At 42.6% G+C, this 15,177-nt stretch overlaps 1 protein-coding gene across 2 annotated transcripts in view; it reads right to left on the reverse strand.

The window, feature by feature from the left end:
- Positions 1-15,177, reverse strand: part of ARFGEF2 (ARF guanine nucleotide exchange factor 2) — a 128,781-nt gene that overhangs the window by 72,340 nt on the left and 41,264 nt on the right. For both annotated transcript variants that reach the window (XM_075176427.1, XM_075176426.1), the window contains one exon: positions 2,126-2,234. In XM_075176427.1, the coding sequence (XP_075032528.1) occupies positions 2,126-2,234 (109 nt within the window). The remainder of the gene's footprint in view (positions 1-2,125; positions 2,235-15,177) is intronic.

The raw sequence follows: 15,177 nt of genomic DNA on the forward strand, positions 1-15,177 counted from the left end.
GAAATCTAGAAGATGAGACTTGCAAGAAAAGGCTACAAGCTCTTTTGTAGCCATATAAATGGTCAAAACACGTAAGGAATTTCAAATCCATAGAGTCCAAGGGGCATATTTCATAAACGGCCGGTTTGAAAAAATGAAGATGTTGCCTATAGCAACCAATTAGATTCTAGCTGTCATTTATTTAGTACATTCTACAAAATGATATCTAGAATCTGATAGGCTGCTATAGGCAACATCTCCAGTTTTTCAATCCCGCAGTTTAGTAAATTATACCCTCAAGGGTTCAAAAGGAGAATGCTGCAAGGCTAACAAGCTTAAATCCCAAGGAGGCACTGGAGGAACATACGGAGGCTGTACATGAAGTACAAAATGCAATAACATCTACACATCAGGCATTAGAGCCAGTCTTCTATGAAAGAAGAAAGAAAGACGACACCTGAACCTTAATAGACCTAAGGCACAAAGCCAGTGATGTCACAACATACTCATCGCCATGGAGAGAACATTGGTATACCAAGCCCTTCGATGCCAATCTGAATAACCAGAACGCACTCCTACTTCAACTTTTTCAGGACCCTTGGAGTATGGCCACCGGGGTGAACAGATAAACCAAGTGGAACCTGCAGGAAACGGACATGGTGGAGTCCAATCTATCACCCAGACATAAACCACAATAATGTATTTAAATCAAAAGATTTGGCTGTGTCTGACAAAAGCTTAACATAACTGTAGCAATAAATCTGAGGAACTAACCACTTAGAAAAATCAACCTCAGACCTTTTACCTTACAGATGGAAGGACAGAGAAAGGGAGTGCTGGAGCTCCAAAATGGCTGCTGTTGTGGTGTCTGCACTGGTTGAGCAGGGAGGAAGTGCAGAGTTGGAAAGAGCACTTCCAACCAGGGCCCAGCACTAGATTGGAAGCTGTCCTTTAGGACAGCCCTTCCACCAATCCAGTGCCTAGCAGGGGCTTACACTGGTGCAGTAACCCCCACCTGGCCCGGCCCCTTAAGGAAACTAATGGCTGTTCCTACTAAAAGAGGCAGCCATCTGTGGTGTCCACCTCAACTTCTTCAGCATCCGTCTTCCAGCACTGTCCTGGGAGAGGGGACACTCTCATCACTTAGGCCCACACACAGGAGCTAGCCAGGGCAGACAAAGAGTGCAGATGTGGAGGTGCATTACCTTCCCTTGCACCCCAGGACTACACACACAGTGTCAGTCACTTCTAGAACAATGTCATAAGTAGATGTAAAGAGAAACACATAGCAGACATGGGGAGTAACACTGTGGAATGCAAACATGTTTTACATACAGAACTTACACCATAAAGTTAAGAATCTATTACTTTGTCACTCAAAAAGATGTTTAAAGAATATGATTTGCATTGCTTATTCTATCTGCAGAATGGACGGAGAAGAGATGATTCAAAATTAAACTTCAAATTATGAATAAGCAGACTTTCTTCCATATTTGGTGGACCTGTATCCGGATAACTTTATTTTGAGACAAGAGCCATAAAATGCTTGCCTCCATCATGGAGACTCAACCCCTAAAGACCCATAGATCTTACTCCTTTCATTGCATGTGCTGGTGGCAATAAAATAATCTATTGCATCCCAGTGAAAGCAACAACCCCCCTCTCTGTGGTTAAACAACATGTTTGGCATGTCACATCTGTGGAAAATATCACATACTGCCTCCTCGATAGAAAAGATCTTTTTACAAAACCATGGTTTTTTAGAGATGATAGGAATGCCTCCTCTTCTGAGTAGTTGAGAAGTCCCATTTAACCCTATTTTTTTTTTACCAAATCTATTGCTCTAGAAAATAGATCTCTCTGTCATGGCTCTTCTCTCCATTTGCAATCATTAATTATGCGTGATTCCTCTCCATCCCCGCAGACCTTGTTTATATTGTGGAAAATATTGACCTTGTACTGTATGTTGTTTTTATTATTGTTTTATTATACCAGTTGTAACTGCTACTTATGTCTGTTTTAAAAACAAAGTAATTTTTTTTTTTTTTTTAATGAATTGCTTCTGTCCTCTATCTGTGTAGTGAGATCTATAACTCACTTATCAGCTATAAAATAGCGTTGCCTAAAAAGGGCACTAGTCTCTTACCAAGGATGGACTGGTGGTTGGGATTGACGTAGAGGTCTTTGCTCCACTCAACCATACACTTCAATATGGAGACCAGGCATTCCAGACCCTTCTTCCGGAGACTGAGCTCCTGTACAGTCAGACACAAAACACAAATCAATTCCCAGTCCCACATACCTTAAAAAACTTTAAACAATTCAAGTGTATTAAAAGAAATCCCATCAAATATAAACATTGTATTAAACCAAATTTAGTGGTTAGACGTGGCTCTCTATCCATAATCACTAGGAATACTGACGTAGGAGCCAACAACTAGGTTTCCTCCATGCAGCCTCATACACAGCCCAATTGTATTAGACTATATCTTACCCATTTCACATACATCTCAGTAAACAGACATAGACCAATGTAAAACACCAACAAATAACCACACACTGAACTGACATATAAAAATGCAACACAGCACCAAATAACCACACAGAACTGGACAATATTGAAACATGGTCACAGATAAACACTCAGGGTCCAGAGGTAATGGTGTAACTTATAAAAGGTTTGGCACCATTTAGGGGTCAGCAAGGTTTCTGCATGTAGGTACAATATACCTACATCCTTAAATTGGAAAAAAGGTAGGATAGGGCTGGGGTGGGTGACTAACCCCCACTTGAAAAATGTTGGAGTGGATGTCGCACACAATGGGTGCGCCAGCTTGAGATGATGAGAAAGTTAGCACAGATAATTTCTTGTTTTATTGAAATTTTTAACAATTATTTTCAATAATTTGTACAGAACAGCACAAACATGACAAATATTAAAACTCTGTCACTGGCTCCACTCACAGAAATATTCCGCTTTTCTCTAGTATCCATTGGGGGATGCTGGAACTAATTGTCATGTACTCTTTACTTGATGAACATATTGTCTGATGGTGTCCCTCATCTATATTAAGTAATAGAAGCTGTCAGACTTGAGCCTCTTGTTTATTTTGAATGTATTGTGGTTAATTTGTGCAGGAAGGGAAGCACTCAGACTTAGATAAGTAGTTTATTGTTCAGGCTCTATCTCAATTAAAGCTCTGTATAAACGCTATAGATGTTTGAATAAAATCAAGTATTATAACAAGTTCACAGACGCAATTATATATTTTGTGTGACCGGACTTTTAGATATGATGATAAAATTAACTTGCAGATGTTCCGAGACCCTGGAACCATACTGCCAATAAGAGTCAAGTCACTCGCTATCATATGATTTAATGGGGCCCTTGGACAAAGATGACTATCTTGTATCTATGCATGTTTTGTTCATGGAAGACCTTGGTTATAATGCTATTTGGATAAGTGCCAGCCAAAAGACTATATAACTGTATGTAAGCTTTCAATGGGATGTCTATTCTTGTATGAACTAGGCATCTGTGTGCACGCAATAAACAGAAGATTTGCTTTTCATCTGACTCTGCATTCTGAGATTATTATTTCCATATCAGTCCCTAGCTGGAAAAAGCTATTGCCTGCTATCAGAAGCAGGTAGTCTTTGCTGGGGATCTCCTGCAATGCTTCCCCAGCCTATTTACCAAGCACACCATACCAAGCAATGGCCAGAACGCTTTGTTCCTCCCAAAGGATGATCTGACTGGTCTCCTTCATGGCCTTTGTGCCTCCCTGGTCATTCAAATATGACACAGTCGTAGCGTTGTCTGACTGGACATTTACAGCACTTCCTTGCAGGATGAGCTGAGCTCTAATCACTGTGTCGAAGATCGCCCCGAGGTCCAGTATGTTTATCGAAAGCTTTGCCTCCTCCTGAGTTCAAAATCCTTGTGACGATGGACCTCCTATGCCACCCTGTCTGTTGTGATGCTGGGGATCGGCTGGGCTTGCCTTGCCACAGACCCCTTTCGTTCTCCCAAATGAGCACAATAACCGCACCAGGAATTTCCGCAGGTAAGTAGGTGTCATAACAGGATCTTGAAACAGTGTTTTATTACCTCAAATAATCCTAATAACAGTTACATACGCCAGTTTATGGTATTAGCGATCTTTCCAGAAGTTACAGATGGTATAATGATACATGGCCAAACAGTGCTCGTTTTTATACAGTTTTGGACACAATCTGGCAGGGGGTAAGCCAGCCCCCTTTTCCGACCAGTGCCCATGAATTCTGAAATAGTTCTTTCAAAGATTAACATCAAGATGTGAGATGTTCTTTAAACTTGGATTTGAAATGCAATTTATACTTAAAATTTACACTAATCTATGATTTCTCACATCAGGTGCTGTGTACATTGTTCAGACAGGTTCTAACACAAGCCAAAAGGCCATTCAGGAAAGAAAGGTAATGGCCCCCTGCTGTGTTTTCAGGCTAAACCAGTTTTGGCCCTTAACATGAAAGAGGTCTAATTAGTCTTAATGCGGATTTCCTGTAGAAACATTACAAAACCAAATCGTGACATACGGTCTCAGAAGTTACAACTCAAATTTCCTCCATTTGCCTATTGTAGAAGAAATCAGTACATTGCTGATACAGAAATATAACAGTATCAAAAATCAGTACATTTGTAATTATATAAATTGGCGCCTGCACCACTAATTGAAATACATTTCTACAATAAATTATTTCTACATCAGCCAGTGTCCCTAAAAACAGAACTGAAGGGATTTTACAAGTGCCTATAGGGAGACCATCTAGTTCTCTTTCAGAAATATCTCTGAAAGTGGGTGTTGAACAACAGCCACAAGAAGACCATCTGTCGAGAAGGAATCAGGTTTGATTTTTTTAAAATTGATTATCCAACCGTGTGATTCCAAGCTCTGAGTTGTCTATCGGACATTGACCTAATGTAAGGTCAGAGAAGCCGCCTTGATTATAAGGTTATGCAGGTAGGGGATGATATTCACCCCCCTGAATCTTAGCAGAGGTGTCGTGGCGATCATTACTTTGGTAAATATGTAATATAATAGTGGATAGACTGAAAGGTAGGGCCTGGAACTGGAAGTGCTGGGACTGTACAGTAAACCTGAGGAGCCAAGGATGCCCGTCCAGGATTGGAACGTGTTGGAGATTTAAGATGATCGATCCACAATATCATATGTTAGAAACTTCTTCCTTTCAATTAGAAGCCCAAATCAGAGGTTAGTCCTTAGGTTTCTCCACATATAACATGGTTCCATCTCCTATTGGGACAAGTGGTAAAGAAAACTGCCGTTTGACTGGCTACTGAAGTGCAGCGGAGCATGGGTGACTGAAGGTAACTGAAGCCGACGGGGAACCTAACCGCTGACTCAGTTTACCAGATTCCACTTCTAATTCTTTCCCAGTGAAATGGATTGTATGCAAGTTCCAGCAGTTTAAAGTTCCATGCAATAAGTGGAGATGATAAACAGATGCCATTAGTGACTGTAGTGTTCTACAACTCTTCCTTATTCTTCAATCATTGATTGGAGCCATTATAATCCAAATACCAATGTGGATTTATTTTCCTACAAGGTGTGATAGTAGATTATTTACAAATATCAGGTCGTGCCCTAAATAATTGCTATATGAATTGGAATTTTTAATTTATTTATTCATATATATAATATATATATATATATATATATATATATATATATATATATATATACACACATACACATATTTTTATTGAATATGTTATGTAATGTGTTTCTTTAATAAATGGTATCAGATTAATTTGTGGTGGTACAGATTACTTCCTATAGGTGATTTGTGCTTTTCAAAATTGATCATTGTTATCGAGCTGATTAATTTGTGGCCATAGGATTGTTTAAATTGATTTCCCTATTGAGATTTCATGAGTGCCCAATATTAACCATCATTTTGGATAGGATAAAAAAAAAGCTTTTTAGTAAAGAAGATGGTAAGCTGACAGATCGACTGCTCAGTTCATCCATAGAAGTGCAGTTGCTGCAGCAACTGAAATAAAATAAATAAAAGTAATTGAAAGTAACAAGACTGCCATAAGAGAAGCACTCAAACTCCAGGACACAGTTTAAAACTGAAGTAGTATACGTAGATGAGGGGCTATAGAGGGGAGATGGGAAGAGCTTTTCTTCTAAGTTGCCCAGCTGCAGCATTTGACTCTATATCCCCATGATTGCAATGTACCCTAAGACTGGATAAAAGAGAAAAATGGATGCGCCTATTGCAAGGTTATCCAAAATCACTACCATCCCTATTCCAAATGCCGCCTCTCTTAAAGAGGAAACAGAAGATGCAATTTTATTTTGAAATCTATTTTTGTGGCTGCTGAGGCATCTCTTTGACCAATTTGGTCTCTGGCCTGGGTTGATAAAGCAGTTATTAAATAGTCATAATAGCTTTCTGACAGCCTCCTCTATAGCTAGTAGACCCAGAGGGACTTGTTAGAAGCCAGGTGTTTGCTCCACATGGAGGACAGCAAATTGAAAAAACAGGCTTGATCAGGAAAAAGACCAGCTGCCAAACTGTCTCAAAAACAATTCACATAACAGGTACCCTGCTCACCAAGGACCTCCTACGCGGTGAGCCAGCTTTCTTGTCTTCCGGGATCAGTGGCTTAATTCCACTTCAGACACCTGAGTTTGTGGAATCTCCCCTCTTTGAAGGACTTTTTATCACACAACTTTCTAACCAATTTTGAAATTGAAAGACCTGAACCTCCATCCTCGAGTAAACTTGTTCAAGATGTATTCTCCGATGTCCGTAATAAACAGCATGAAGGAGAACACTTTTCTGGTGTCCATGGACATCAGGGACGCATACATGTGTCAATCTTGGAAAGTCACCAGTGCCTTCTCAGATTAGCTGTTCCATCTGAGTGTTCTAAATTTCGAGCCTTACCGTTTGAGCCAGTGACAAGAGTCTTTACAAAGATTATTGAGACAATGGTGGTCCTTTATCTGAATGGACCCGCTATTCCAGGCAGGATCTCCAACGATTCGCCAGGCCCTTACACAGTTGATGCCGAAGATTTTAGTCACAGAGATGTCTCATCAAATTTTTTACAAAACAGTCTTATTCCAGAGCAGGGGACGACCTTCCTAAGTCTTCTCTTCAACACCATTCAGCAGAGTGTTTTCTTGCATGAAGACAAGTTTATCACATTTCAGAGACTAATAAGGTCTCTGCTGGCTCATAGACAGATCTATGTTAGTCTAGGAAAGTCTAAGGAAATATACTGTCAACCTTCAAGATAATTTAAGTTGCTCAGTTCCACTTGAACCAAACAAAACTCCTATTGAAGTGGAACAAATAACATTACCTATCCAGACAATTCGTCTATTTGTCCCCAAAGACACGTTTGTTGCTTCTTTGACGACTCAGAACTGCCAACCTCAGCAGAGGTCACATACTCGCAATTTGGGACTGGACAATGGTAAAACAGATGGAAGTCTTCAGGGCTGGGGGGCAGTGACCATTAAGTGCCGCATTCAGCAGCTATTGTCCTGGACAATAAACGTTAACAATAAATTTTCTGGAATATAACTCTCTTGATAAAGTTCTGCCTTTTCTAAGAGGAAATTTGACAATGGCACAGGGTTGGTATAAACAACCACCAGGGAAGCGCAAAGAGCTCATTGGCGATATAGCAAGTCAAAGGGATTATATGCTGGGCAGAAGTAAACATTCAAGCCATCTCAGTGGTATCCATCCCAGGAGTGGAGAACTTGCAAACAGAATTTCTCAGCAGAAATGCTCTACATCTGAGAGAATTGTCATTTTATTGGTATTTCGAAAAATAGTAGCGAAATATGGTCAACCAGATGTCAACATCATGGCTCCTTGGTTGAATCACAAAAGAGACTTCTATTGTTCGAGGACAAGAGATGTAAAAGCATTTCTAACAGCAGAAATGTCTGTTCCTTGGAATTTCCAAATTGTTTATCTACACCCTCCGGCAGCATGGTACAAAGTTCTGAGGTACAGAGTTCTACAAAAGTTAAAAAGGAAAGGGGCTCAGGCAATTCTTGTAGCACTGGATTGGCAAAGACAGTGGTTTGTGGCTTAGTTCCCAAAAAGTTTGCTATTTCTACCGCAAAAAGTGTCTCTAAATTAGGGGCTCTGTTTTGAACAAAGATCTTTCAACCTAAGCTACTGTCTAGATTTCATATAAATCAGGCATAATTATTCCTGAACGATGTCTGGATGGATCGACAAATACAGATTTCTTTTTCATTTTAGATGTTGCAAGAATTATCTTTATATGATGGCTAGCTTACGGAAGACAGAGGAAGAAATAACTGTGAGATAGATTGCCTCAGTAATTCTACAGGCTTACATAGGAGCAATTAAGTCTGTTCCTGAAAACGGGAGAGTGTGTTACACCAGGTCGGCGAGTGCTTCTTGTGAGGTGCTGCACTGGGCCTCGGCAGAACAAACGTGCTGGACGTCTACCTGGTTTTCTGTCCGTGCTTCTAGAAGCTAAATACATTCGCATCAAATGTTTTGGATGAAAGGTTTCATGTACAGAAACTTCAGAGTGTTATCTCCCATAAGAGCTGCTTTGGTAGTACCCCATGGTTACAATGTCCCCCAATGGATGCTACAGAAAAAGTATTTTTGTACTTCCATTAAATGGTTTTCTCAAAGTTCATTGGGGGACACTGGATAAACATCCAATTTTTGCTCTGGTTTTGTCCTTTGTTAGGCTGAAGATGTCTCTTAGTGGACTACATTGTATTTGTTGTTTTTTCTCCTTCTCCCCTATTGAGTTATCTTTCCTGTATTTCAGCTATGATAGAAAAATAACCGATAAAATTACAGCTACAGGATATAAAGGGGAAGAAGCACAGGCTTCAGTGAAGAATTTCTTAAAGTGCTCAAGCTCTTACAGCCACCTCTATACCAGTGTTCCCAATGGACTTCGAGAAAAAAAAAATATTTTTTTTTTCTTTTTAAATACAGACAACACAAGTAAAATAAAATATCATCTGGCCTGAAGATAAATTGTTCAAAGTCTAATATTTTTCCCATTGGCAGTGGTCTTCCGTCAGATACCGAGGGGACCCATACAATAACAGAGGGGGAAAAAAAAGAGAGAAATACCACTTGTGGGTGGCACAGCTATCGTTCTAAAATACAACCTATAAGTATTCTAACAGGAGGAGACGGGAAATTGGAAAATAATTTTTTTAATATATCACCAAAACAGCAGATCAAACACTTTTTTCAACTTGATTAAAACTGAAACTAAAAGCAAAATATAAAGTTTAAAATATGTGAGATCAGTAGAGGAAGCAGAGCCAACGATCTCTAAAGTCAATTGGTGGTTAAATCTCTTACATGTGCATCTCTAAATTAAAGATGTAAAACGAATATATACTGTTATACACATTAGTGTTAAAGTGTTAAATATAAATAAGAGGATTTTTATACTTACGATAAATCAGTTTCTCTGATTCCATCTGGGGGACACTGCTACCATGGGGTTTTATGAGGGGAGCATGGAGTTGGCACTTAACTAGCTAACTTGTTTAATGTATCAATGCTGGCAGACCCCTCCCCTCTGCAACCCCCTGTAGCTCCTCAGTTTAATTATAAAGCCCCAAGGAAGATAGCCAAACAACCATAAAGAAAACAGATTTATCTGTTTTTCGCTTTCATCCTATCTGGGAGCAATGCTACCATGGGGGATCTTCTAAAGCAGTCCCCCCAACGGTGGGACTGCTCTAACAGCCTGGCATGTAGAGCACTACGGTCAAAATCGGGGGCTGTAGACGCAAAGACATGGAATTGATAGAATTTTGTGAAAGTATTGTTGAAATTGTTCTGCCCAGGCCAAGATCTGTGCTGCCAGTGCCATTGCTCCCGCACTTCTGGTTCTGCCCTGTCTGTTGACATAAGCCACTGAAGTGGCATTGTCGGATTGTAACTTGACCAGAAATCCCTGAGGCATGGTCTGGGCGCCCCGAAGAGCCATTAGCATGGCCTTCAACTCCAGAATGTTGATAGACAGGGAAGACTCCTGAGTCGACCAAAGGCCTTGTTGTCTGTGGTCCCTATGATCCAGGACCATGGTGCAAAGGACCTGCCTACCGCCAGGTGAGCCTGGACTAACCACCACTGAAGAGACACCCTCGCTTTGGAACACAAGCGGCTACTCTGGCGTTCCAACTGCAAATGGGAACCTGACCACTTTGTTAAGAGGTCCCACTGGAAGCAGCGGGAATGGAACCGACCATAAGGAATTGTCTCAAAGGTCGACACAATCTTCCCTAGGAGACGCATTAATAAGTAAATGGTTGGACTGAGAGTGGTCAGAACCTGTGTAGTTACTTCCCTTAACGACCTGGCCTTGTCCTCTGGGAGTAACACCTTTTGTTCTATGGTGTCCATGATGAGCTCCAGAAAGGTCATTCACTGGCAGGGAATCAATTGTGATTTGTGCAGGTTTATTAACCAGCCATGGTGCTCCAGGATCCTGATGGTAAGATTCAGGTGCTTGATGAGGTGGTTGTCTAAATATGGTATTATTTTGACCCGTTTGGAGCGAAGACATGCTGGCCATTACTGACGTGATTTTTGTGAACACTCTGGGCGCTGTGGAAAGGTCGAAGGGGAGTGCCCAGAATTGGTAGTGGGCCAATCCTTCCATAAATCTGAGTAGCGACTGATGTCCCTCCCAAATGAGGACGTGAAGGTAAGCGTCTTTTAAATCTATTGACGCTAAAAATTTGGCTGCCTCCAATCCACTGACTACTGATCGGACGTACTCCATGCAAAATCTGTCCACCTGTAGGTTTAGATTTAACATTTTTAAATTCAAAATGGGTCGGAATGATCCATACTGCTTTTGGGACCAGAAACTAGTTTGAATAGAACCCTTGTCTTTTCTGGTTGTCCAGTAACGTGCAAATGACTCCCGCAGAAAGAAGAGAAGCGACAGAGCCGCATCGCCTGTCTCCTTTCTGGATCGCAGGGCAAAGATGATGCAAAGAAGCAACGAGGGGCTGGACCTGACAGGTCTACCCTCTAGTCATGATCCCGCGAATCCAAAGGTCTTGAAAGGGTGCTATCCACTGTTCCCTGAATTCACAGACTCAATCGTCCCCTCATTCCTGCTGTCGCAAAAAGGGGTAGATGACAGTCAGGATGCAGGTTTTTCCGGAAGCTGGTAGAGAGTCTGGTAGAGAGGGAGGACCTACCTCTAAGAGTTTACTTTGCTACCATTCGGTCTGCTTCTACTCGTCTGACCTCCGGCAAAGTAGCCTTCCCAAAAAGGCTGCTGAAATAAACCAAATCAAGGAGGTTTTGCCTTGGAAACATTTAATGGTAGAAAAATTGGACTTTTGTACTTACGTAAAATTCGTTTCTCTTAGTCCATTGGGGGACACCGGGGACATTGGAATATAGGAGTAGGGACGGCGCGAACTGGCACTTTAAACTTTTCTTTACTAAGCCCTAGCTCCTCCCCCTCTATACCCCACTTCCTGTAAGTCTTAGTTTATGTTTAACCAAGCCCACAGAAAGCGGAGATAGAGAAAACAGGAAAAGAGAATAAAATTAACAAAACAACAACATTCTCTTAACAACAAGACAACATGTCAAACAGTAGGAGAAACCGGAGCATTAAGGGTGGGCGCCCGGTGTCCCCCAATGGACTAAGAGAAATGGATTTTACGTAAGTTTAAAAATAAAATTTTCTCTGTCTTTAATTGGGGGGACACCTGGGACATCACAAAGCTGCCTCACGGGAGGGAACGCTCAGAATAAACGGCACAAAGCACCTTCCTCCGAAAACGTGCATCCTTGGATGCAAACACATTAAACTTGTAAAACTTAGTGAATGTGTGTACCGAAGACCACGGGGCCGCTTTAAACAGCTGTTCACTGGAGGCACCATGGCGGGCTGCCGATGAAGCACTTACAGACCTTGTAGAGTGCGCCCGGAGATTATCTGGGACAGGCTCCCCAGCCTCACTATAAGCCTGACGGATAACAGCCGTAATCCACCTAGTAATAGTCACAATAGAAACTGGCCAGGCTCTCTTGTGAGCACCATAGAGAATCAAAAGATCCTCAGTCTCGCGCACCTTCTGAGACATTTGCACATAAATGCGCAAGGCTCGGACATCAAGACAACGAAAATAATTATCGTTATACTAAGACGTAGAATTAGTCAGGGCAGGAATGACCATGTCCTGATTTAGTTGAAATCTAGACACAACCTTAGGAAGAAAAGAGGGCCTGTCTTCATGAAAAATAAGAAGAGGAGACTTGCCAGATAAAGCAGCAAGCTCTGAAACTCTGCATGCTGTAGATATGGCCAAAAGGAAAACCGTTTTCCAGGTTAGAAATTTGAATTCCAATGTATTCAAAGGGCAGATGCAGTAAAGCATTCAACACCAAAATCAAATCCCATGGTGCTACCGGAGGAACATATGGAGGTTGAACATGGGAGTACGCCCTGAATGAAAGTTTGCACATCAGGTATGACAGCAAGTCTTTTTTGAAAGAAAACCGAAAGAGCCGACACCTGACCCTTAAGAGAACTAAGGCGCAAACCTGCATCCAACCTGTCCTGCAAGAACCTAAGTAACCTGGCCAAGCGAAAAGAAGAAGTAGGATATGCCTTCTTTTCACACCAGCTAATATATGTCTTCTAGACTTGATGATAGATTTTTGGAACCTGGTTTCCGAGACTGAAGCATGGTTTTCACCACACGTTCGGAAAAACCCTTAGCTCTCAGGATCATGGCTTCAACAGCCATGCCGTTTAAGCCAGACGTTGTAAACCTAGATGACAAAAAAGACCTTGAGTTAATAGGTCTGGGTGTAGCGGCAACCGCCACGACAGAGCTCCTGCCATGGAGAGCACATCGGTGTACCAGGCCCTCCGCGGCCAATTCGGCGCCACTAGAAGAACTGGAACACCCTCTCTCTTTACCTTTTTTTTTTAACACCCTTGGGAGTATGGCTACCGGTGGAAAAAGGAACACTAAGAAGTACATCCAAGGGACAGACATGGCGTCTACCACGACAGCCATAGTACTTTGTGGTTCAACCGAGATGCCATCATGTCGACATCCGGCTGACTCCACCGTTCCACCTCCGAATGTCGATACCATCTTGCCCAGAACTCTCATGCCGAAATGTACCGAAGGCTGCTTTGCCGCCAACAGAGATTTTACCATCTTCTGCAAGGCTAGAATCTTATCCTGGGGTAAGAACACCCTTCATTGTCTGGTGTCGAATAAAAGACCCAAAAAGATCATCCACTGGGATGGGATCAACTTGGACTTTTTGAAGTTGAGAATCCAACCGTGAGATTCTAGAGTCTGGATTACTACTTGGATATGCGACTGAAGCACCTCTGGAGAATCTGCCTTTAATAGAAGATTGTCCAGGTAAGTGATGATTATAATCCCCTTGGACCTTAGCAGAGCAGCCATGACCGCTATGATATTGGTGAAGATATGTGGGTCCGTGGCCAGACCAAAGGGAAGAGCATAAAATTGGAAGTGCTCTGATCAAACTGCAAACCTCAAAAGGGACGGATGACCCTTTCAGATAGGCACATGGAGATAGGCATCTTTGATGTCTAGAGCCACCATGAATTCTCCTTGTTCCATGACATGAATGACCGAGCGCAAAGACTCCATCTTGAACATGGGCAATCTCTGACCTGGGTGTTCAATGATTTCAGATTCAGAATTGGTCTGAATAAGCAGTCTGGTTTCGGCACGAGAAAAAGGTTGGAATAAACACCCAAACCTCTTTGAGAATCTGGCACCGGAATAATCACTCCGGAAGAAAGGAGGGATTGAATCACTTCTCGTAAAAAGCCAAACATTTTCGTGGACAAGTGGAAAGGCCTGTGGAAAAGAACCGTCTGGTAGAAAGACCGAGCAGATCGATCTTATTTCCCCGGTCCACCCCCCCCCCCCCCCCAGCACAAACATCGGTGGTAGACTGAAACCACTGATCCCTGAACAAGAGAAGATGGGCTCCCACCACTGGCGACAGCGGAGGAGAAAGATGCCTATCATGCGGACTGCTTGTCTGCAGGCTTCACTGCTGGACGTAGAGCAGACCAGGCCTGGCGCCCATGCGGATGACTTGCCCCTAGAAGACTGGCACGAGAAAAATAGACTGGAAAACCTGCCTGGTGACCGAAAAGACTGAAATCTGGACATTCTTTGTTTGGGATCATTAACAGGGAGAAAAGTGCTTTTTCATCCTGTTGCTTGACTGATAATGGAGTCAAGCTGAGGTCCAAACAAAACACCCCCAGAAAAAGGTATGGTCTTAAGAGCCTTTTTAGACTCCACATCAGCCTCCCAGGACTTAAAGCCAGAGAGTCCGACGAGCCGAAACTGTAGAGGCAGAAATACGTGCCACAATCAGTCCCGCATCCATAGCTGCCTCTCCTAAATAATCTGTCGCCCTCTGAATTTGCTCCACTAATGGAAGCAGTTCAGAGGACGGCCAGCCTGCCAACAAACCTTCCAACAGCTGTTCCGACCAGTGATCTACAGCCTTGTTCACCCACCCAGATGCCAAGGCAGGCCTCAAAGAGGCACCTACTGCCACGAAAATGGACTTAAGGACGGCCTCAACCTTACGGTCTGTACCATCCTTAAGAATAGCTGCGTTATCAATAGTAGGAATAGTAGTTGCCTTGGCTAACCTTGCAACAGCAGCATCCACACGTGGAGGCATCTCCCATTTAGCAAGAACTTCAGGAGGAAAAGGATAACATGGTTCTACAGACTCCGCCGAGGTAGAAACAGTCAAACCCTGACTTGGCGAACCAGAACCCATGTCACTCGCTACAGTGGAAGCTGAATTAGAAGATGGAGCGGCCACAGCCTGTGACTGCACCAACTGAGCAAGTTCAGCCACTGTACAGGAGAGAGACCGAGCCCAGGCAGGTTCTGCCGTATCTGAACTAGCAGCTGCCGTTTCACACGGTATGCTCTCTGAGGACTGACAGGCTGCACACAGAGCCTGTGCGCCTGACTGTCCAGATGGTAACGTAACATGACAGAAAGCACAGGTGAAACTCAACATAGATGTAACACCAGCCTTACCACGCATGGATTTTCCCTTATCTAACATGTTAACAGATGGGAC

This window comes from Mixophyes fleayi, chromosome 6 (genome assembly GCF_038048845.1).
Source record: "Mixophyes fleayi isolate aMixFle1 chromosome 6, aMixFle1.hap1, whole genome shotgun sequence".
Classification (NCBI taxonomy): domain Eukaryota; kingdom Metazoa; phylum Chordata; class Amphibia; order Anura; family Limnodynastidae; genus Mixophyes; species Mixophyes fleayi.